Source organism: Ictalurus furcatus, chromosome 5 (genome assembly GCF_023375685.1).
Source record: "Ictalurus furcatus strain D&B chromosome 5, Billie_1.0, whole genome shotgun sequence".
Classification (NCBI taxonomy): Eukaryota; Metazoa; Chordata; class Actinopteri; order Siluriformes; family Ictaluridae; genus Ictalurus; species Ictalurus furcatus.
Genome location: NC_071259.1, coordinates 3,305,848 through 3,329,120, shown reverse-complemented (window position 1 = coordinate 3,329,120; position 23,273 = coordinate 3,305,848). Strand labels below are relative to the sequence as shown.

Genomic DNA, 23,273 nt, shown 5'->3' with positions numbered 1-23,273 from the left:
GTAATTAAAGTAATATATCCGTATTAGCTTGTAAAAAGAAACAAGAAGAACGCTGCTGAGTCATTAGATTAGAGCTAGAACAAGGTAGACAACTGCTTTCCATTACAGACACACCTGTCTAGTACGGAAACCCTACGCGGCCATGCATTATTCATTTTTGTTGTCGTTGTTTTCTCGTGATCTCGACTTAGTTTTCTCGTGATCTCGACATAACGTAAAGCCGTTTTCTCACGACATCATTTCATCCCGAGAAAATCTTGCGCTTTGTGATTGGGACTGGTGTTACATGCGCGTTGGCATCTTCGCCATCATAAATATAACAGCTGGCCAGTGTAGAGATTGATCTCCGCATTAAGAGAGAGGGGGGTGTGTGTCCTTCTCAAGCGTCCGACACTAATGTGGAAGTCGTCGATCCTGCAGGGATGAGGTGTTTTTGTAGGCCACCCCGGAAGTCAGCGTCACCCCGGATCCCTCGACAGAAATCCAATAGGATTCCCGATTGGCTTTCGGATTATTGCAGAAATTAAACTCTGTGACCAACAAAACTTTATGATTCTTGCACGTTTCGTTCATTAAGATAATCTTCACAAACGAACACAACTTGTATGAATTTCGGAGCCTAGATACACTCGACAGAAGTAAACAAAAAGCTAAAGTTAGGCTATAACCGAACTACACCACGGTCACATGACTTCAACGTCACCACCGCTACGCTTCCGACAACTCTTTCAATCTTTATTTAAAAAACACTGCAATGGGAAAATACTATAAATTGATCAATCTACAAGTTGGAAAGTTGTGTTGGAATAGTCTGCAAGAGTGCGAGTATAAACACAACGAGGGTGTAGTAGATGAGTTTTCCTGCTCGGCGTGATGGCGTTTAATCTCTCCGTCGACCTCCGTAGTCCCGTTTAGCCACTTGTTAGCAACCGTCTTTATCAAGACATGTAAAAGCTTTTTTTTAAAAAAATCCTGAGTGGGGTATTAGCGTTGTATTTTCTGTCGTAGTATAAAAAACGTGACTATATCTTGAGCTTGTGTTAACCACAGACCTTATTTCAGGCATTTAACCAAAAACCCATTCAAAAAATAAAAACGCCACTGACTTTGGGTCGATGGATGGCGAGTACGCAGAAAAATTCAGTCGAGATCACGAGAAAACAAGAAAGAAAAAAAGGAATGACGCATGGCCGTTGAGGGCTTCCGTAGCCTAGGGCTGAAGACAGGTTTCTAAAATATTTTTGTGCTCTAGCAAGTGAATGTGTAACGTTTGAATGTAAGCTGATAGGCTAAGACACGTTGTTCGGTGACCAAATTTTGCTTTAATGTGATTGATTAGCATCGTGCAGACTGCGCGTCTGAATCATGTCTGAATCGTAGCTTTCGCCTCAGACCTCGCTACGCTCGCCTGTTGAGCTGTTAAACTTTCACACAGGCTTGAGAAAGCGGTTTTTGTGACACTCGGACACACCGAGGTATTAAAAACGGTTAAAACCAGTCCTAGCGTCACAGCGTAGGTTAATCGCTTTCTTCCTCGGCACAGTTTGATGGTGTACGCTTTATTTCATTTATTTCAAACTGTTCTTTGTTGATTTTATAAGCTCGCTAAAAGCCATGCTAGCCGTCAACAATTTTGTGACATTAAATGAATGCTTAAGAAAGAACAAATAATTTAATTTACACGATCAGCCAGTTGTCCAAAGTTTGCTTCTTTATTTTGAACGAATCAAGAAATAAACTCGCGGGACAGCCATGGGACAGTCTCGGCCGATCGAGCGTAAAAGCTGACTAAACCGTCCATTTAATCCTCATGTATGTGAAATCGTGTTTTAAAGCTATTATATTATTATCATTATGACTACATAAATATATATATTTACCTTTTTGAATGTAGGACGTGCTCGTTTACTCAGCACGGCCATCATTTCACTCTCTAACGGATGGTATTGAAGAATCGAGTCGTGGTTCGAGCACTTGTTTTAGAGCGAAATATGTTGGATTTAAGCTTTAAAAGGAAATTATTCTAAACGATTACGTTTCTGCTACTTTCTAACGCTGGTGTCTTGTGTATTATTTACAGTGTTTAGTGTTACGAAAACACGACTTTCAATTATTCCTTTGTGTAAGTCTTTGTGTATTGATTTACTTTTTTTTTTTTTAAACAACTTTTGTCGCCACCTAGAGACAACAATGCAGAAATGCATGTAGTCCCCAGGAGGAGAATTAGGAGGACACACCCAGCTTGACACACACACACACACACACACACAAATAAAACCACAAACCCTTTTCTTCTCAAAACAGCTGCACTGCAGAGACACGGATAATAAATCTGCACAATGTCTTTATTGTTTTTAAAGTCAGGAACTTTCTGTCCTGCCTCTTTACGATCTCAGATTGCACACACGCAGATCTCTTTACCCCAAGTCCGGGTAATTAAACCAGCACGCAGTGTTCACTAAGAGCTAGGGTTACTCTTTACGCTTCCCAGCTGTCCACTAGGACGTGTTGGATAGTGCTGAGAAACCGGCACCGCGCCGGCGTTGGAGAAATCAGACACCCGCGGCTGAAAGGATCCGGGCTGATTTGGTCTCGGCAGAAACTCGAGCTTGGTTTCGTTCAGCTGCTGTGTGGAAAAAACCCAGACACACCTGTTCAACTCCACCGCATCACACCGACTACAGCGTGTGCAAGTTACAGGATTAAGTAAGGAGTAACGGACACGGGGTACCACGCGGACGCTGATCTTTTTCCTATAACGGCACAACCCAAAGCGTTTTATTCTTCTCATACTACAACATTTTGCAGAGTAGAATTCATTTCTAGTTACATTTTTATATCTGCGAAACAAGCTAGTTCCTGCTATCGCTTATGTTACAGCAGGTATGAAGCCGTTCCCTCACCAGCCAATCACTTTATCTGTCCAAGTTAATAAGAACAAAAAAAAAAACTTTGGTACAGCGACTAACAACGGGAGGGGAGACAGCAGAGCGCACGTGATCGGTGATCCGCCATGCCTCCTGCCCGCGAGTCCGAATTGTTTCGTGGACACAGACAGTCCGGTGCTTGTGCTCTCACCGCAGTGGCAAAGAGCACACACACCCCACCAGTCAAAAGTTTGTGGACAGTCGACGTACTCATTTCTTTCATTAGAAAACGAACATTTTATTTACAAAAAAAATTATTTATTTAACCGGACGACTCGGAGAAAAATATTCCCAAAAGCAGCCGATGGGAACTCGGTGGGAACTCCTTTAATACTGTTTAAAAATCATCTCAGGGAAATTCCTCAAGACATCGGGTGAGAAAACGCCACGAATACATTTCTGGAAATTCTCTCCAAAAATAGCGTCTACATGGAACATGCTAAAATACTAAATTATTTAGATTTTTTTTTTCCTCACAATATAATTCCCATAGTTCCATTTGTGTTACTCCAGATTTCGGATGACTTTATTATTCTGAAATTGGGGGGGAAATAAAAATAAAGAACTAGTGTGTCTAAACTTTTGACCAGTAGAGAGAGAGTGTGTGTATGTGTGTGTATACGTGTACATATACACACACACACTCTTCCTACAGAATGTGTAATTGAAGCGGCAAGAAAACTGGTTTGTTGTCAAAAGTCGAATGCTAGTTGTGCCACCCGCTAACAAATGTTACTATGGCAACCAGTAGTAGGAACGCCTACTGGTGACTTCATAGTACAGCGACAACAATCGCTGTGTGTGTACATACCTTTATTATTCTGTGCGTGTGTGTGTGTGTGTGTGCGTGTGTGTAATTGCTAATGGGTTCAGGTGGATATTTACAGAAAAGTGAGCGCGAGTTCCATTAAGGCACTTCCATACTTGCTGGTTTTCATCAATCCTAGCTACAAACTAACTTAGCCTGGCTTGCTCTCCAGATCCTCTGGCGGTGAAGTTGTTTTCTTTCTGCTGTAGATTTAGAGACAGAAAAAGAAGAGAAGTGGAGCTGCTTGTTGGACTTTACTGTATGCAGTGTTAGTTATTCAACATACTGGCAACAAAAGGTTTGCTTCAACATGGCGTTAAACCTCCTTGTAGTCACACACCAACAAGACACTTTTTTCCCCCCCTCACCAGCACTTTGTCCATGTTTTTTGCAACCTGATTGGTCAGGAGGTGCTTGATATCACTCTGAAAAGCTGAATTTTGTTCGACTTTGAAGCTCCACTGTGACGAAATGGGAAAAAACAAACAAAAACAAAACAACAACCCCAAAACACAACCGCTGACACTACGTCTTGGCTGACATTTCCAGAGCGCTCAGAACGTAAATAATTTAGCCAAATTATTTCACCGCATAACCGTCATGCTATGCTACTACTGCCCTATCGTACTGAAATGGAATTTTATCAGCTAGCTGAGAAAGTTCCTAGCTAGTCTAGGAAATTTATTAGCTAGGATCAAACCACCCATTTTAGCACACAAGAGCAAGAAGTGAGAAATGTCTCGGAGCTCGTTGTTCCCCCTTTTTATTTTCAGATTTTGATACATGAATCTCACAGCCCGTGGGCTTCTACTTTCGAATGAAAATGAAAACGATCTTAAAAAAAAAAATTAAAGAAAAGAAAAAAAGAGGCAACTCGTGAGTGGACGGTGTAAGGGAAATAGATTAGCGGGTGTCGAAGCAGGACAGGAACGCAGCGATTTGAGCAGTGTTTCACGGGGACTAAGAGATCAGGGTGTGCAGGAGACGTGGGTAGGACAGGAAGCGTCTAGAGCTGGCCGCAATCGGCGATGACGATCTGGGCGCTGGTTTTGCCGCTGTTGCTGCCGTAGCCCTCCACCTTCTTGATGACATCCAAACCCTCCACGACCTGACCGAAGACCACGTGCTTCCCATCCAGCCTGACGGGACACAAAGCAGTCCGTCCAGGGTTTTATTCAGAGCTTTAAAATCATGAATGCTACATTTATCAAACCAAATCACAAGGGATCGTTAAGCTCCTAAATTCATGCAGAGCTTCAAACCTATGAAATGACTAGGCCGTCCTCACGGTCCAGTTTCGTTTACACCGTCTATGCTGAAGTCATAGTATAATACGTAAACCTTCCTCCATCTAGAATAAGCCTCGGGACTGGTCCAACACTGAAATTCTAATCCAAGTTTATTAGCAAATAAAAATAAAAACTGACCAGCTGGTGTTCGCCGTACAGATGAAGAACTGCGAGCCGTTGGTGTTGGGTCCGGCGTTGGCCATGGACAGGCAGCCAGCCCCCGTGTGCTTCAGAGAGAAGTTCTCGTCCTCGAATTTATGGCCGTAGATGGACTTGCCACCGGTTCCGTTGTGGTTTGTGAAGTCGCCACCCTGCAAACGTTCAGTGTTAATGGGGACGGAGCAGCCAAAACACTTCAGACACACTTCCCAATGTGTAAGACGTCTGCATGATGGTGTACGAACTGGAATTTCCAATCCGTATGGAGACGCTATGGTAAAACGGTTTCCCCAACAGTGTGGACACAAATATCGGATTATTTATTTATTTATTTAAATCAGCCCTGAGCCGCTTTCGTTTGCCGTCCTAAATCGGATATACATCTGATATATGGCCACGTGACATGAACGCGATGGGAATTTACGTGGCTTTTTCCTAACACACTGGCCGATTTTCATGATCAATACAAATTAACGGTTTTAACACGATTCTCAAAGTGTTCTAAAGGAGACTGTTCGTGTTTTTATATTATATTGTACATACACATATTCGAAACAAAACAAAACAAAGACGCCAAGATAAAACAGGCTGCACTTTGTCGAGGACTGAGCTCGAAGCAAAGAAAGGTTCGAATATCACTTCGGAGATATGGAATTGGTGAGGATGAACACGGCTAACTCTGATGAGCGATGTCTGTTTTCTTTCTCAAACGGCGGACTTGTTTGGTCAGTGTTTTCGATTTAACAAACGAATATGTCTGCATGTCGGTTGGTCTAAAGCGAATACTTGTATACACAGTACAACTCGTTTAAAGGCAAGAAGTTTTACTTTGTTTATTTGTGATGCCGTGCGCAACCATGCTGTTTTGACGTCACTCCGTACACGGGGAAGGAACTCGGATTTGGGAAGATAACCCCAAGCGGACTTCTCGGTTGCGGCGGCATTTCATGTCATGAAAGTCTCCATTTGCTGTCGAGAAAGAAGGGTTCACCAAAGTTGTGCAAAAATAGTAAGCAAATAGTGCAAGTAATGTCTTTTTTTTTTTTTTAAATAAAAAAATATCCTTTATTGAAAAGAACAATTGTTTGCACTATTTGCTATAGATGCTGCCGTTACTATTTTAAATAAATGTAAAAAAAAACCCCAACAACTTTATAAATAAATTGCGTCAATCTTTTTCAATTGCATTGTGTAAGAACAAGAATCGAAATCGTAATTGAGAACCGTTCATAAATTTGGGGGGTGGGGGGGGGATGACATTATTTATTTATTTATTTATTTAGCAATATTGCCCAGCCCTACTGTCCATTGCTGGCAGTGCAGCGAAATAATTGAGGACAGGAACAGTATATTCGGTGGAAGGACGGTGAAATTGGTGCTAGAAAGTTCAGTTCTCCAACGAAAAGACCCGTACCTGGCACATGAAGTTAGGGATGACACGGTGGAAGGTGGAGCCTTTGTAGCCGAAGCCAGGCTGCCCCGTGCACAGCTGCCTGAAGTTCTCTGCAAACACACACACAACTTACTGCTTATAATTTTCTTTCAAGGTTTAATTTAGATAGACATGTGTAAAAGGGGATTTGGGGGTGGGGTGGGGGGGCTGGGGGGTGGAGTCGTACCTGCTGTCCTGGGGACGACATCAGCTCTCAGCTGTTAAAAAAATAAAAAACAACAACACAAATATATACACATTTCATACTTAAAAAGTCTGGTCAAAATACAAACCCATGCCCAAAAACAGTTCTCTACAAATAGGCCAAAGTGCCTCCTTGACTAGCCGCTCCCAAAAATAGTGCAGGACGCAGTGGACAGGGTGTGGCTTCAGACACAAGCAGACCAGCAAGCAGTGCACATCCTGGATCTCATGCACGTCTGCAGTCTAGCATAATCTGTCGGTGGGCAGTGACGTGCCCAGATCACGTGACTCGATTTATGACGGTTCCGAGAGCAACTTGAAAGCGTGAGCGCGCTCGAACGCGCAGCAGCTATGAGGTATGCGGTCGGGCGGGAACGCGCACAAGGGCTACAGTTACACATGTGCGCGCGCGCACACACACACACACACCCATGTATTCATACTTCCTTCTCATAAAAGAAGTGCCACGGATTGCAAAGGGAACAATAATAATAAATAATAATAATTATAACAGTAATAATAAGCGGTCTGTGTGGTACAGGTAATCGTTTTAAGATTCAGTATTAGTATATATTATATATACACATACACAGTATATGCGCGCGAAAGAAGGAAGTGGGGGAGGGGGGGGGAGCTGACCACGTGCGCAATCATTCACACCGGTTTCCGGGTTTATATTTTTAAACCAAAATGTCGCATTTCACAACAATACCTACACAACTGGTGTACATCCTTCGGATCCCCATACCTTAACATATTTTTTTTTTATAAAGAAAGGCGGGGTTCTCGGTGAGAATTCTCCGCAGCGCCTCAAGGACGCGCTCGATTCGCGCGCGCGCGTGCCCCCGCAACACCCACCCCCCCTCTCCCCCACTATAGAACTTTCCAGAACATTTATAAATTAATTCATGGACAGCTCCACGGAGGGTAATGGAGTAGGGGGGTGGGGGAACGGTCTCTCTAGAGACACCTTTATTATTCACAAATTTATTTATAAATTATTTTATTAGAGGGTTCGAGGTTCGGTTAGATTCTGATGTAGTTAAATAATCAACAAATGAATGAAATTAGACGATAAAACAAACAAAGACAAACGAAGCGTCCGTCGGTTCATGTGTGCCGCATAGCACGACGCATTTAACCTGTCAGATTAAAGCCTGTCTAAACTGTCATTGTAATGAACACCCAGAGGCGTCTAATTAAGCAATTAAAGCGTTTTTATATACCTCAGGAATGAAGAAAATATATATATATGTATATATAAAAATAAAAGAATCTAGCGCTTTAGTGCGTACGCCACTAAAAACAATAAAAGATACCGTTCGCTGAGTTAGCCACGTTAGCTATGCTTACATTTCATCTCATCCAGACGTTCTGGAGGATGTCGGCTGCTAAATTAATCCAGGAAATAAATACAGTCTCCCCACCAAAATAAATAAATAAATAAATAATACAGCGTATTGTCCGAAAAATGAACACACACTGTCTGTGTATAAGCGCAAAAAAATAAATAAAATAAAATGAACTGATTTGCATTAAGGGTTTTGAGCAGAGATAACCAGCCAGTTTGTCACAATGCAGCCTGGAAGAAAGAGCTTTGCTTTAAGCTAAATATCGTCATATTAGGGATGTTTTTATAAAGCAAACTGGCTGCAAGGTTGGTGCAATCCGTGGCACTGAGCATCATCTGTCTCTCTACTAAATACCTGGAGTGTGCCGTAACACCGGCGTTCAAGTTCAACTACACACAATGAATGAATTGAAAGAATAAACAGCAGAAAAATGGAATAAAGGATGCAGGATAGGACAAGTCAACGGTCAGGCGCTGGCGCAAACACACCCCAGTGGAAAAGCACAGCCATTTCTATTATACTATACTATACTATACTGAAGTTCACAATACGGAATAATAATAATAATAATAATAATAATATTAATAATAATAAACAAAAACATTTATTATATATATATATATATATTTATATCCTACCTCCATAATCACTCTGCCGAGCGGGTTTCCACCTGCAGTGATGTCGAAGAAAACTCTAGGGTTTGCCATTATTTATTTTTATTTTTTGATTAAAATATATATATTTATATATTAATTTAAATGATGCTCGAACTGGGAATCTTTTGTCTCGCCCAGACGGGTCGCTATGGTCTCGGAAATGGAGGAGAAAGGGAAAAGGGGCCGGCGTAAGGTTTATAAGCGTCAGGGGCGGGTTTCTATAGCGCTGTGCGAAAGCTCGCGTCCAATGAGAACACGGAAGTAGGATGAGTGACGTAGCGAGCAGCCAATCAATCCGTGCGCGCGAAGGTGGACGTCATCGAAAGTGGCACAATCACAAAATGGTGTACTAGGATAGTGTACACGGCTTCCAGTCTACGTTATGTAGTGTTGTGTAGAGGATGATAGAGCCATGAAGGCCCTAAAAGGTTAACTTTACAGGAAATAAAACTTTCCTGTACCTTTCCACACCACAGTATAGTAAATAATAAGTAAATAATACGAGTGACCTGTGTTCTTCAGAAAATTCTGCTCCGCACCACACGGTCATTCGTCAGTGTCCAGTAACTGCTGGTTTGGGGCACGGTGGATCCGGAGTCTGGGTGTGAGATGGGGACGTACCCCGAACCGGACGCCGGAGCGCTGCTAGACACCACATACAAATTCGCACCCTCATTCACACCTAGCGGCGATTTAGCATAGCCAGTCAGGGGGCCTTGCATGTTTTTCAGGAGGTAGGAGAAAACCAGAGAACCCAGAGGAATCCCACACGGACACGGGGAGACGATAAAAACCTCCATACAGACAGTAACCCAAGCAGCACAGTTCCCACACAACATACGTTGAAATCATACAATACGTAGACATACAGATACACATGCTAATGCATATGGGACTGCAGGAGTAAGCAATATATATATATATATATATATATATATATATATATATATATATATATATATATATATATATACATTTATTATATATATATCATATATATATAAATATATATATTTAATATATTATATATATATATAATATATATATATTATATATATATATTATATATATATATAATATATATATTATATATATTATATATATATATATTATATATATTATATATATATATATTATATATAATCATACATATATATATATACTATATTATATTATATATATCATACACATATATATATAATATATATATTATATATATATTATATATATTATATATTATATATATATATTATATATAATCATATATATATTATATATAGATATATTATATATATTATATATATATTATATATAATCATACATACATACACATACACATGTCATTCACAGGTCACACACAGCATTCATAATCTAATGCTAAACAAATTTTTGTTACTTACCAAAGAAAAAACTTATAACCGATACTGTGGAGTTTTCCGTAATGAGAAATTTCATTAAGGAAGGAGTCTTCAGTGTCAACAGTAAGGAAATTTGATCCATGTTCATCTTTTATAGTTTGGGGGGGGTTAAAACTGTACAATTCTAAAACTGTCATATTTTGTCCCTCCTCCTGGTTAACATGTTCAACTTACACCTCCAGGGTTGGAGGTCCGATTCCCGCCGCTGCCCTGTGTGTGGAGTTCGCATGTTCTCCCCGTGCTGCGGGGGTGGAGTTTCCTCCAGGTACTCCGTTTTCCTCCCATGGTCCTGATGGGCATGTCTAAAGTGTCCGTAGTGTATGAACGGGTGTGTGAATGTGTACATGATTGTGTCCTGCGATGGACTGGCACCCTGTCCAGGATGTACCCCACCTTGTGCCCAATGCTCCCTGGGATAGGCTGCAGGTTCCCGGAGACCCTGTAGGATAAGCGGTATAGATGTGCAGGTCAACCACCATCTGTACCCTTAGTGTTAAAAACTTTGGTCAAAGACTACAACGGAGTTCCTGAATACCGAGAGCAGTCACAAAAGGATTTCTTTAAACATGACCATTTATTTAGGGGGTCCTACGATTATCAAAAAAAAAAAAAAAGCAGCAGCTTTAAAGGAAAGCCAATTGATTCTGTCGGAGTGGAACATTTAAATAATTAAATTTAATACAATAATTTCTCTTCATGGGTGCCAACAATTCTGGCAGTGATTGAATCATCATTTCTTTCTTTAATTCAAGATAAAGCACGTCGATGAATAAAAACCAAGCGTCCGCAGCTCTGAGAAGATAATGTGTTTATTGAATGAAGATAAACAAGGACAGGAGCTCGATTCTCTAAAATAAAAATAAATAAAATCATCTGCGTCCTCGAACGATAGGCACGCACTTCCTTGCAGAACGATCCCACACGGACAGGATTCACCGACAGTTCTTCAGCCAGTCCGATCAAAAGTTTTTTGTTTTGTGTTGTTGGGGTTTTTTTTGGCACATGGTGTGGCAGAAGAGGAGCAGATGCGAAGTGTAGTTTGCCGTAGGCGGAGGGTGGGGTTTAGTGTGCCCACCTGAGAGAACACGCTCAAACGGGACGAGGCGGCTCTCGTGGTGATCCGTGTGGAATTTATTTATTTATTAATTATTTTTTTAAAAAAACCACCGGTCACGAGCCTCCTCTCGTTTTGTGCGGACATATTCGTATAAATACAATCATACAGCTTAAAAGAACCGTCAGGAAACGTGTCCCGTCTGTTGTGCATCACAGACGGAAACCACATTCAAACGAGCCCACTATGACCGTTTAAAGCAGAAATAAAACCACAGATGAAGAAAATAAAATAGTACTTAAAGCCTTTCAAAGGGAGGGGGGAAATGTATATTATATATATATTATATAATGTTTGGATGTCAGTAGCCTGGCGCAAGCACAAAAATCAGCACAGAGCAATTTACATCGTTTATACAGGAATATGGAGGTCATCGGGCTGTGCGGATCTGATATCCGATTATCCTATATCTGATAGCGTGAGCACTGGATCAGATTTGTCGTATTTTACAATCGGACTTTCGTTTTTTTTTGTTGTTGTTTTTTTTTTTTTGACCACTTCCTTTCCTTACATCCATTGTAAATCACATACCACTTTCGTAAGTCTTAAAAACAGCTTCGCATCTATTATCGTCTAATACTTGTATAAAAACCGGAAGAAGAAGAATAAGGGGGCGCACAAAAAAAAAAAAGAAGCAAAAAAGCGTCTAAACCTAAAACAAACTTCTCCGATGAATAAAAAGCCACAGGGGGCATGAACCACCTCCATCTTTTTTTCTTTTCTTTTTAAATCAGTCACCAGCTGTGCTTTGGTTGTGTGTAACCATCACACCAGCATTAGCCGTATAGGATGTACGCTTGTGCTGTTATTTGTGGCTTTTTTACAGGAACACGTCTGTAATTTTAAAAAATGAATAATAATAATAATAATAATAATAATAATAATAATAAAGTCTAATAAGAAATCCAGAACGGTAATGAGTCGAGGTGTGCGTGTGGGACGGAAAGAAGCGTGCTCAGTGCATTTAGAGAACTACCTTTCATTGCTAGGTTGTGTATGTGTGTATAAGTGTACGAGCGAGAAAGATGAAGCGTGTGTGTGTGTGAGAGATGATGTACGCGATGGAGAAAGCAGCGTTTGACGCAGTAACAAGACCTGACTGGACACGTTTTTGGAGCAGGTGGGGTAAAACCGAAGCATTTCTGTCTGATGAGAGCTTAGATGTGATCTTTGAAGGCGTCCATGTTGAAGGCAGTGTCCAGGAAGCGCTTCAGCTCCAGGAGGTGGGAGTTCTTGCTGCCGGTGGCTGGGGCAGCAGCAGGTTCACGGCCAGCATACCTAAACACACACACACACACACTCTTAATATCACAACACACTACAGTATTTTTAAAAAAAACACCAGTATGCATGTTGTAATTAAACACGATTACAGTACGTCAATAATTTCCACAGTTTTACAGTTTATATAAAACTTGTCTGGTGTCATGAGGCAGCGGAGAGGGTGTGGGTGTGTGTGTGTGTGTGTGTGTGTGTGTGTGTGTGTGTGATGGTGTTTACCAGACGGGCTTGGAGCGGTCGATGGTGGTGCGCATGCGAGGCTTCACGTAGTCGTAGTAACCCTGGTTCTTATGCTCCTCCTGACACCACACCAGGTCAGCATTGGGGTATTTCTCCGTCTCGGCCTTGACCAGGTCGAAGGGGAATGGAGAGAGCTGCGGGATTTGGGGGGGGAGGTCAGAGGTCAACACAATTACATCATCCACCAACCAAATCTTCTGCAGTGTAATTACTGTTAATATACTGTACATAGTACATGATTATACTTATACGCTCACACACCTAAAGATGCCTTAGCGCACGAAAGTGAGTGTCGTACCTGCTCGATGCGTGCGATGGCCACGGTGTTCTCCAGGCCACGGGTTTTGCGTTCGCGTGTGAGCTCGTAGAAAACTTTCCCTGTGCAGAAGATCAGACGCTTCACCGCAGCTGGGTCCTGGGCTGCAAGACCTTCCTCTGGGATCATACGCAGGAAATGGGTGCCTACACACACACACACACACACACACACACACACTCAATAATAATAATAATAATAATAATAATAATAATAAATGCTATTCCAAAAAAATTTTCACTATACCTACTAATGTCAAGTCAAGACCGATTATTTATAAAGCCAAGACAGACAGAAAGATGAACAGACAGACAGATACACAGGCGACAGACAGACAGGTATAGACAGACAAAGAAAGATAAACAGATGGACAGACAGACCGACAATATAGACACACAGACAGGTGATAGACAGGCAGCCAGATAAAGATAAAACAGATGAGTAGACGTATATAGATAGAGGACAGACGGGCAGTAGACAGACAGACAGACACAAAAATAAAAAAGCAGCCCTAGCGACAAAATTAGATAGACAACAATAGACAGAAAGGCAGACACCTGCTTCAAGAAGAAAAAACAAGAAGGATGGAATACAAAATTAAATTTTTTAAAAATTATTACAAATGTCAAACAAACTCATGAAATCCGATCACATGACTGACCAGGCAGCATCAGGTCGAAGTTGGACTTGGCCTCTGGGTGGCGCAGCAGAGATTTGGGAGTGAAAACAATGAGCTGTAGAAGAGAGAGAGAGATTAATCAATCAGTCTGTGTTCCTCTGTATGTGTGTGTGTGTGTGTGTGTTTCAGTGTGAGTGTAAACTCACAGGCTTCCTGAACGGCTGCAGGATTTGCCTCCTCAGCACGTGGAAGAAGTTGGCAGGAGTGGAGCAGTTCACCACGATCCAGTTACAGTCGTACAGCTGACGCACAGCGAAGTCGTCCGTGATTTTCTACAACAGATCGGAATCACAATTACACACCGCCGGTTCTGATCAGGCAGCGGGAGACCTTCCCATTAATGATGTACACGGGCGCACACACACACACACGCACGCACACTGATCTGTATAAAAATCCATCATTATCGTCCTGCATCTACAAGTCGACAGTTTTGTCCGCCATTCTGCTCAAAACACACAGCGAAGAAAAGTTCATGCTCAGAACAGCGCAACGAGGTCATGCGCTCTTCCGCATTTCCCTGCAAACGCCGTGTTCGTGTTGAACATCCTGCATGAGAGCGTCGTCGTATTTTTGTCCATGCGGTGCTTGAATTTGCTGGTATATCTGCCATCAAATAATGTTTCAGCGCTCCGTGCGGTATCAACAAGGACAAAAACGCCTGCTGCCGATCTTCCCGTCGGTGTTAAAAATGGTAAAAAGGATTTTAATAAATAAATAAATAAATAAATAAATAAATAAATAAATAAATAAATAGTCTACGGGTCGAGAACGGATAAGCGGCGGAATAAACCCTGACGCACAGGTGAGATTCTGAGAACGGCAATGTTACCTAATCGAAATATGAAGTAAAAAAACATCCGTCTTACGGGGAAAACATCAGGATCGTCGTTGCACATTTGGAGGAAACGCTCGGGGCGAGCTGACGAGTGCTCGGGACCCTACAAAAGAGAAAGAGAGAGAGAGAGAGAGAGAGAGAGAAGTTAAATAACACAATCACTAGTACATGTTGGTGTGTACGCTCACTGCAGCTGTTTAAATGCTATATCGCAATATAGGAAGAATGAATACGGTACCTGGTTGAACGACAGACAAGAAAGGATGTTCAATTAACATTGTGGAAGGAGTCTCCAGTGTCGGTGCTTTGGAACAGTCAGAAGTAAAGCTCAATCTTTAAGTTTTATGACACGGGAAAGTCTAACGCTTTCTATCTTCTTGGTAAAACGACAGTTTTGTTTTTGTTGGTTTTTTTTTTTTTTAGGGCTGGGCGATATATTGATATAACCTCGATATCGTGATAAATGATTACACAAAACACTTTTCTGAGATATCGTCGGTGTGGTGATGTTTAAAAAAAAAAAACTAAACAAAAACAAGCGTTTTTAATAATTACAATTGAAACGGTACTGAATGGATGCAGATTTGACTTTTTTTTTTTTTTTAAAACTTAACTTACTCTTCTTTGTTGGCATTAAAGAAAATTTTCAAACTCTGTTTAACATTTAAAAAAAAATAAATAAATAAAAATTATTTTACTACCGTTTTCCAGACAGTTTTGTTAGCCAAGTTATATATCCCTGCGTACCGCTTAAAATGTCCTCGTGTACCGTGATACGATATATTTTCGTCACATCGCCCCCACGCTTGTTTTTTTTTTCCGTCTTATTAATATCAACAGAGAATAAAAAAACGTCTGGTGAGGGAACTACTGGCAGTAACTTGTTTCCTGGATGCTCCACAACATCGAAGTAACCAGTATTTATTTATAGTATATTTTCCAGTTTAATAATGAAGTAATAATAATACTAATAATAATAGAATGTGAAATTAAAATAAAAGTCCGCCCACGCAGGTGAATTGTGGGTAAATGTAGTCTCACCATGCCCTCCATGCCGTGCGGCAGCAGCAGGACTATGCCGTTCTGGCGGACCCACTTGGCCTGTCCGGGACAGATAAACTGGTCGATTATACACTGGGCCGTGTTGTGGAAGTCTCCAAACTGGGCCTCCCACAGAACCAAAGCGTTCGGACTGGCCATGGCAAATCCCAACTCGAAACCTGAGGAAAACGAAGAAACAAAAGGTCAGGGCGGGTTCGAGGCATAGGCAGACATGATGAAGAGATAGTGAGTACACACGTACACACACACACACACACACACACACACACACACACCTAGCACTCCGTACTCGGACAGCGAGCTGTTGCACACGGTGTAGGGAGCCTGGTTCGGGGCCATGTGGTTCATGGGGATACACGTCCTCTTATCCACGTTCTGATCGTGGAGGACGTGGTGACGGTGACTGTGGAGGAGAGACAGAAAAAAAAAAAAAAAGAAAGGAATGAAAAGACGACGGTATTAGAAAAAGAAAACATGGGACCCGGGGTTACGAAACTAGATCCGGTTTCCCGATCGCATAAGAAGCGTTTCCGCTGCTAGGGTTTGGGGAACCGATGGAACTGGAAAACGAGCGGCTTTTCCTAGGCGAAAGTGTCGTTTAGACGTGACGCCTGGCGCTCACGCTGCGTGCACTGCGCGCACACGGTCCGAGAAACCTCGCAAACGACGCGGAAATACTCAGCAGCACCTGAAGGTTCCTCTCTCCACGTCCTGGCCGCTGAGACGCACGTGGATCCCCTCTTTGAGAAGAGAACCGAAGGCCATGTACTCTCCCAGAGCCCAGTCCACCGTCCGGTTCCGGATCATCTCACCTCGAGCCTTCAGGATCCGACTCAGACCTGACAAACACACACAGAGAGAGGGAGAGAGAGAGAGAGAGAGAAATGAAATGTACACTGCAGCAGGTGTGTGTGTGTGTGTGTGTGTGTGTGTGTGTGTGTGTGTGTGTGTGTGTGTGTGAGTGAGTGTGCACGCACCACCGTGAATAGTAAAGTCTTCCACAGGTACGGATGATGCCACCTGACCGATGTGCGTCAGCTCCTCCTCACTCAATCCTGTAGAAGGACAGGTCATGCTTTTGGGCTGGCCGTCCAGTGTGAAAAAACCTGGACACACACACACACACACGACAAAGATGTCACAGTGTTAACGGGTGCTGTCTTATTACAACATTTCACAGAAGTCAACAGGTCAAGTGCATACACACACTAATATACACACACACACACACCAGGCCAAGGGGAATCCAGCCAGTGCTTGATGTGGAGGATTTTCTCGTCCTTAGAGCGAGTGTAAGCCTCCTCACAGATCTTGTCATATTTGGCAATCTCCTCCTGCACACACACACACACACACACACACACACACACACACTTCAGTACTTAATATGTTCATCTCCAGCTGAAAACGACAGCCACTTTAATCCACAATGAATACACAATTTGGACGAGATCTTGTGTGAAGTGTGTGTGTGTGTGTGAGAGAGAGTCCTGACCTCATACTCCTGGCGTGTGACCACTCCCTCAGCGATGAGTTTCTCCGCGTATTTCAGCAGCACCGGCTTCTGCTTCTTGATCTGCTTGTACATCAGCGGCTGTGTGAACATGGGCTCGTCCATCTCGTTATGGCCGTTACGCCGATAACTCACCTACGCCGGAGAGGAGACGGGGACAAACGCGCGTCGGTACATTTCACAACATAACGGTCATAACACCACACCACGCGGCCGTTTTCAGGATGACGCAACCGTGGGAACACGCTCACCAGGTCGACCACGACGTCTTTGTGGAAGGTGGCTCGCCACTCGGCGGCGACGTTGCACACGTACATGACGGCCTCCGGGTCGTCCGCGTTAACGTGGAAGATCGGCGCGTTCACCACGCGCGCCACATCGGTGGGGTACGGAGAGGAGCGGGCCATGCGGGGATCAGTGGTGAAGCCAATCTTACACACACACACACGCACACACAGAGAGAGCGAGAGAGCTTTGTTTAAACAACCCCGATTCCAAAAAAGGCGGGACGCCGTGTAAAACGTAAATAAACACACAATGCGATGATTTGCAAATCTCATAAACCCGTATGTTATTCACAACAGAACCTAGAAAACACATCTAATGTTTAAACTGAGGAAATGTCACGTTTTAAGGGAAAAAAAATATATAAAGGTCATTTTGAATTCGATGGCCGCAATGTGTCTCAAAAAAGTTGGGACGGGGCAACAAAAGGCTGGAAAAGTAAATGCTACTAAAGAAAAAGTGTAAGTGGTTGTAAATCGGTGGTGTGCGTGTACGATTTAAGCGTAGAAGATGTAAAGGTCTGTGTGTATAAAGGACAATGGGGTGGGGGAGACAACAATATAGTCCCGTCGCATTCAAACACAAAAAAGGACAAAATAAACACAGAAATGATGGGGGGTGGGGGGGTATTGGAGAAAATATATAATTTTTCTTTTTTTTTAAAAAAAAAAAAAAAAAAAAAAAAAAAAAAAAAAAAAAAGGGAAATGGGAAGAAATATTTATTTCTGGAACTGGACAAGTTTACACAGAAAGAGACGCGTGTGTGTGCGTGTATGTGCGAGAGAGAGTGTGTGTACCTGGTTGTTGACGACCACGTGCACTGTGCCGTGTGTAGTGTAAGACGGCAGGTCGCTCAGATGGAAGGTCTCGTAGACGATGCCCTGGCCGGCGAACGCGGCATCACCGTGCAGCAGAATGGACATCACCTACACACACACACACGAGAAACAGTATTGAAATACAGGTCTGTTTCATGATCAATACCCGATCCGTTCTCTACCAGAGAAAGATTATATGAAGGAAAGATTTTAAGGCACACGCATATTCAATAAATGCATGAACAGCATGTGTGTGTGTGTGTGTGTGTGTGTGTGTGTTGCTGACCCGGTTGCCCCCGTTGTCTCCGCAGTAAAACTGCTCGGCCTTGGTTTTGCCCTGCACCACCGGGTTCACGGCTTCCAGGTGAGATGGGTTGGCCACCAGAGACAGAGTGATGTTCTTGTCTGTCACACGGTTTATCCTCCTGTGGTACATGCCCAAGTGGTACTTCACGTCTCCTGATCCCTGTAACACACACACACACACGTCCTGAAGATAACTGAAAACCTAGGGTTAGGTTACAGCTTCACTTCTGACCGTTTCAAAGCACTGACACTGGAGACTCCTTCCATAAACGCTAAACATCTCTTTTGTTTAAAAAAAAAAAAATCCATTTATTATTAGTCTTACATTATGTAGCACCCGCTGTACGAGTCCCTCCGGATGAGTTGTTACTATGGAAACGATAACGTATTAAAACATGCGCATTGATCCAAACCTGCGATTTGCGGAGCTGCGATTAACGGAAATGTATTAAACTCCTGACCAATCAGAATCTAGAATTGAATCGTAGATAGTTAGTGGGTTAGGTATGTTAATGTACTCATTGTTTAATACATGTTAAAAATCCTAGCTGTGTTTTTAACCAACTGTGGAATCGGGGGCGTGGTCGAGCGCCTGTTCGTGTATCCTCACCTCATCTGCAGCCTCCAGCTTGGAGTCGAACTGGCAGAAGATCTGCTCCAGCTCCTTCCTGATCACGTTGGCCAGCACATTCAGTCGTCCTCTACACACACACACAAACACACACACACACACCACAAATCACAACCGATGACAAACCTCTTCTTAAATGATCTACCAAACCACTAGGATGTCAGAGAGCAGAAAAGCGTCAACGGGTGGCACCTGTGCGGCATTCCCATGACGACGTTCTCCACGCCGCACTCGCTGGATTTGTCGATGATGGTTTTGAGGGCGGGGATGAGGCTGTCGGAGCCCTCCAGGCCAAAACGTTTCTCTGAGGACCACTTCCTCTGGAGGAACTCTTCAAACCTGGAGTGTTACAAAAGGTACTTGATGTTTGTAACGACTGATGGATAGTGAGAACGTGTTTGTGTACTGTGCATCATTGTGTGTGTGTGTGTGTGTGTGTGTGTGTGTGTGTGTGTGTACCTGGTGGAGCGGACCGTGCGGGCCAGCAGTGTGCGTTTCTCCTCCAGGCTGAACTGCATGACCCCGGGACTCTCAAACTTCTGACGGATCCATTGGCACTGGTCCAGGTCGTTAATGAACATGAACTCCACTCCTATGTGCTGGCAATACGACATCTGACACACACACACACAGAGGGCTTGGTGAGCCATCAGTGAACCTGAACCATATCTAGAGGACTGAAATATTTCGTGAAAGAAAAGTAATAAATTGCAGGGTGGTAGAAGGTAACTGTGGTAATTTCACTTCACCTCCATGTTGATTATTTTCCTACAAAAGCACAACACGGTGTTTAATTCCGCAGTTAGAGAAGACAAAAGCACAGCGGATAAATGTAAAGGTCAGGGATGGAGTTAGAGTAACGTGGTGAAGCAGTGCGTGTGTGTGTGTGTGTGCGCGCGTCACCTCCAGGCGGCGGATGATCTCCCGCAGAGGCAGAGCGCTCTCCGTGCCCCCGATGAAGGTAGTGGTGGGCAGGCGGAACACTTTGTCCAGATCCGACTCCTCCAGTCCGTAGAATCCTACAGGCCAGAGCCAGAGACGTGGAGAGGCAAGGAGAGGATGGGGGAGGGGTATAAAATAAATAAATAAAAAATAAATAATTAAAAAAAAAAAAAAAAAAGAGGACGAGTGCGGGGATGAGGAAGACGGGGAGAGCGGAAGGGGGGATGAGAATTGTTTAGACCGTGACATGAGGGAGCGAAGAGTAAACATAAGCAGGGTAGAGGTGTTGAATGCACGGCACATGGGAATAAGTGTGGGGCAAGAAAGAAAAAAAAAAGAAAAAAAAAAAAAAAACACCCCAAAACATTCCATACAGTGATACGGCGCCACAGAGTTGCGGTGAATTTACATTCGTCGAAAAGTTATAAAGCAAAGCCACCACAATGACATGCAGGGTTAACGGACGGATGGATGGAAAGGATGAGGTCAGGGTGAAAAATAAAAGGGATGATGTGTTTATAAACCAAGAAATGAGAGAGGAGAGAGAAAGAGAGTCAACAGCGTCATCACTTCCAGCTCTTATTGACTGGGTTATTAATGTTAGCATGGCGTGCAAAGGCGGCTTTCAGATGACGTGAGATTAAAGCGCGTGAAGGGAAACATGGCGCTGACCCGTGACGTGCGATCCACGGGAGTTACTGGAGCGAACGACATGAATAATAAAACCAGCATCGTGGAATTCAGGCTACGTCAAGAACCGTGTTACTCGGAGGAGGGGGGGTTGAATTAATACAAATTTAAAAAAAAAAAAATCTTTAGGTCATTGCAGAAACGTGTGGAAATTTCAGATATCAAACGGCATTGCACGATTGCTGCCGTGTACATGGAAACGGGTCCGGTGGATATTATTATGGGATGTTGAGCATGAGGCAGGAAACAGCAGTCATGCATCCGAGCTTGAATGAGTGGGAGAGAGACGGTTAAGCCTGAGTATACAAAGAACACCTTCAACTGGATGTGTGTGTGTGTGTGTGTGTGTGTGTGTGCGCGTGCGCACACGCGTATTAGTCACAACTTGGATGCGAGACAGACAGAGAGCGAGAGAGGAAAAACAGACAGCAAGAGACAGACAGATAGAAAAGGAGAAACACAGACGGACAAAGTAAGAGAGAGATTAAAGCGGGGGGGGGGAGAGAGAAACCGAGCGAGAGAGAGAGAGAGCGAGAGAGAGAGAGAGAGAGAGAGAGCGAGAAAGAGAAATACAGTGGTGCTGGAAAGTTTGTGAACCCTTTAGAGTTTTCTATATCTGCATACATATGACCTGAAACATCATCAGATTGTCACACAAGCCCTAAAAGTAGACAGCGAGAACCCGATTAAACAAATGAGATTAGAAATATTATACTCGGTCATTGATTTTAAGAGGAAAATGATCCAATGTTACACGTCTGTGAGCGGCAAAAGTATGTGAACGTCTGGGATTAGCAGTTTAATCTGAAAGTGAAATCAGAGTCGTGGTGTTTTCAGTCAGTGGGATGATGATCACGAGTGAGCGAGGGAGCGAGCGTGCGGTTTTATTTAAATGACGGGGATCTATCGGAGTCCGATCTTTAAAACACACGTTTGGAACGGTCGAGTCAAAGTCCTGACTTTAATCCAGTAGGAATGTTGTGGAAGAACCTGAAGCCAGCAGTTCCTGTGAGGAAACACACCAACATCCCAGAGTCGAAGCTGTTCTGTACCGAGGAACGGGATGAAACTCCTCCGAGCCGATGTGCAGGACCGATCAACACTTACCGCAAACGTTTATCTGTCATTACTCCACAAGGGGGTCACACCAGATACCGAAATCAAACGTTCACGTACTTTTACCTCTCACAGATGTGTAACACTGGGTCATTTTCCTCAATGAATAAATGACCGAGTATAATAATTTTATCTCAATTGTTTAACTGGGTTCTCTTGTCTACTTGTAGAAAATCTGATGATGTTTTTGGTCATATTTATGCAGAAACGTAGAAAATTCTACACTTAGATAAGCACCACTGGGGGGAGAGAGCGCAAGCGAGAGAGAGCGCAATAGACAGAATATACAGTGTGTCTGAAAATATACCGAGTGAAATACACAGATGTACGGGTGTGCACGCGTGTATGCGTGTGCGTGCACGCACCTAGAAGGAAGTGATGCACATTTCAGGGCCAGAACACGGGGAAAGCCACTCAGATGGAGATGTACATCTGTCCGTCCCTGTTTCCAGGGTGTGAGAAGGTAAAACCGAATCGCACAGACATCGGAACGAAACAAAACGCTGCGGCTCAGCACGCTCTCACCACCACACCTTCACAACTGAAAACTCGGAGAGGCCATGTGTGTGTGAGAATGCGCATGCGTGTGTGCGCGCAAATCCCCCACTGATTCAGGGCCATTCTCATCGAACACAGCGGCTCCACCCCAAAAAAAAACAAAAAAAAACAAAAAAAAAAGCATTAAGCCATCACCCAGCTACGAGCAATTTACACATCCTGTGTGTGTGTGTGACGAGCTCGACACTCTTTAATGCACAGCGATACACAAATCAGACAAGTCTACCTCAGGAGCATACAGACCTCTGGTCAGAGCATATCAATTTACCCCTTTTAAAGCTTTGAGATAAGTCAGAATGGTAGCCACACTCTGGAAGACAAAGTAGAAAGAAAGGAGGAGAGCACGTTGAGGAAAACAAAAAAGTGATTAGTCGATTCACAAAAGTAACAAACAGGTCGTTAATTCGTTGAGGAATTAACACGACTTCCCCATTCACCCCCGAATGCAGTCGATGCGACGTTTACTTTAGTTTAGTTCCGCACAGGAGCTACAAAGCCAGTGTAGTGAGAACAAACAAACAAATAAATAAATAAAAATAATCTTTAAAAAAAGCTGTCCAGTGGAACCATGTGAACATCTGCAGAACATCTGGATAAGCCAGCTCAAATATATCAGGCTCCGTAGAGAATTTGAGCTTT

The 23,273-nt window shown here is 43.1% G+C and overlaps 2 protein-coding genes across 19 annotated transcripts in view; both read right to left on the bottom strand.

Moving 5' to 3' along the window:
* Positions 1-2,327: 2,327 nt before the first annotated feature.
* ppiaa (peptidylprolyl isomerase Aa (cyclophilin A)) lies at positions 2,328-9,000 on the bottom strand. Of its 2 annotated transcripts, XR_008385866.1 has the most exons (6): positions 8,810-9,000; positions 6,803-6,833; positions 6,598-6,686; positions 5,163-5,335; positions 3,813-4,874; positions 2,328-2,626 (listed from the first exon to the last, which is right to left on the bottom strand). XR_008385866.1 is itself a non-coding variant. In XM_053624245.1 (5 exons), exons 1-5 carry the CDS (start codon positions 8,876-8,878, stop codon positions 4,742-4,744), a joined length of 495 nt encoding a protein of 164 aa, XP_053480220.1. In that variant the 5' UTR covers positions 8,879-9,000; the 3' UTR covers positions 2,328-4,741. The 2 variants fall into 2 exon arrangements, 1 of the variants encoding a protein (XP_053480220.1); XM_053624245.1 differs by having other exon boundaries at positions 2,328-4,874.
* A 2,036-nt stretch (positions 9,001-11,036) lies between these two features.
* The window catches only part of ogdha (oxoglutarate dehydrogenase a), a 29,531-nt gene continuing 17,294 nt past the window's right edge, over positions 11,037-23,273 (bottom strand). For 10 of the 17 annotated variants that reach the window (XM_053624220.1, XM_053624232.1, XM_053624216.1 and 7 more), the window contains 19 exons: positions 20,232-20,347; positions 19,788-19,942; positions 19,521-19,667; positions 19,308-19,398; positions 18,678-18,857; positions 18,371-18,499; positions 17,540-17,719; positions 17,271-17,423; positions 17,007-17,109; positions 16,753-16,881; positions 16,464-16,614; positions 16,051-16,178; positions 15,755-15,933; positions 14,745-14,816; positions 14,022-14,147; positions 13,858-13,930; positions 13,179-13,342; positions 12,860-13,014; positions 11,037-12,637 (listed from right to left, as the gene is read on the bottom strand). In XM_053624220.1, the coding sequence (XP_053480195.1) occupies positions 12,517-12,637; positions 12,860-13,014; positions 13,179-13,342; positions 13,858-13,930; positions 14,022-14,147; positions 14,745-14,816; positions 15,755-15,933; positions 16,051-16,178; positions 16,464-16,614; positions 16,753-16,881; positions 17,007-17,109; positions 17,271-17,423; positions 17,540-17,719; positions 18,371-18,499; positions 18,678-18,857; positions 19,308-19,398; positions 19,521-19,667; positions 19,788-19,942; positions 20,232-20,347 (2,552 nt within the window). In that variant the 3' untranslated portion in view covers positions 11,037-12,516. Of the gene's footprint in view, positions 12,638-12,859; positions 13,015-13,178; positions 13,343-13,857; positions 13,931-14,021; positions 14,148-14,744; positions 14,817-14,951; positions 15,018-15,754; positions 15,934-16,050; positions 16,179-16,463; positions 16,615-16,752; positions 16,882-17,006; positions 17,110-17,270; positions 17,424-17,539; positions 17,720-18,370; positions 18,500-18,677; positions 18,858-19,022; positions 19,067-19,307; positions 19,399-19,520; positions 19,668-19,787; positions 19,943-20,077; positions 20,097-20,231; positions 20,348-23,273 lie in introns of those variants that run through there. The other 7 variants (XM_053624222.1, XM_053624225.1, XM_053624226.1 and 4 more) reach the window with 3 other exon arrangements.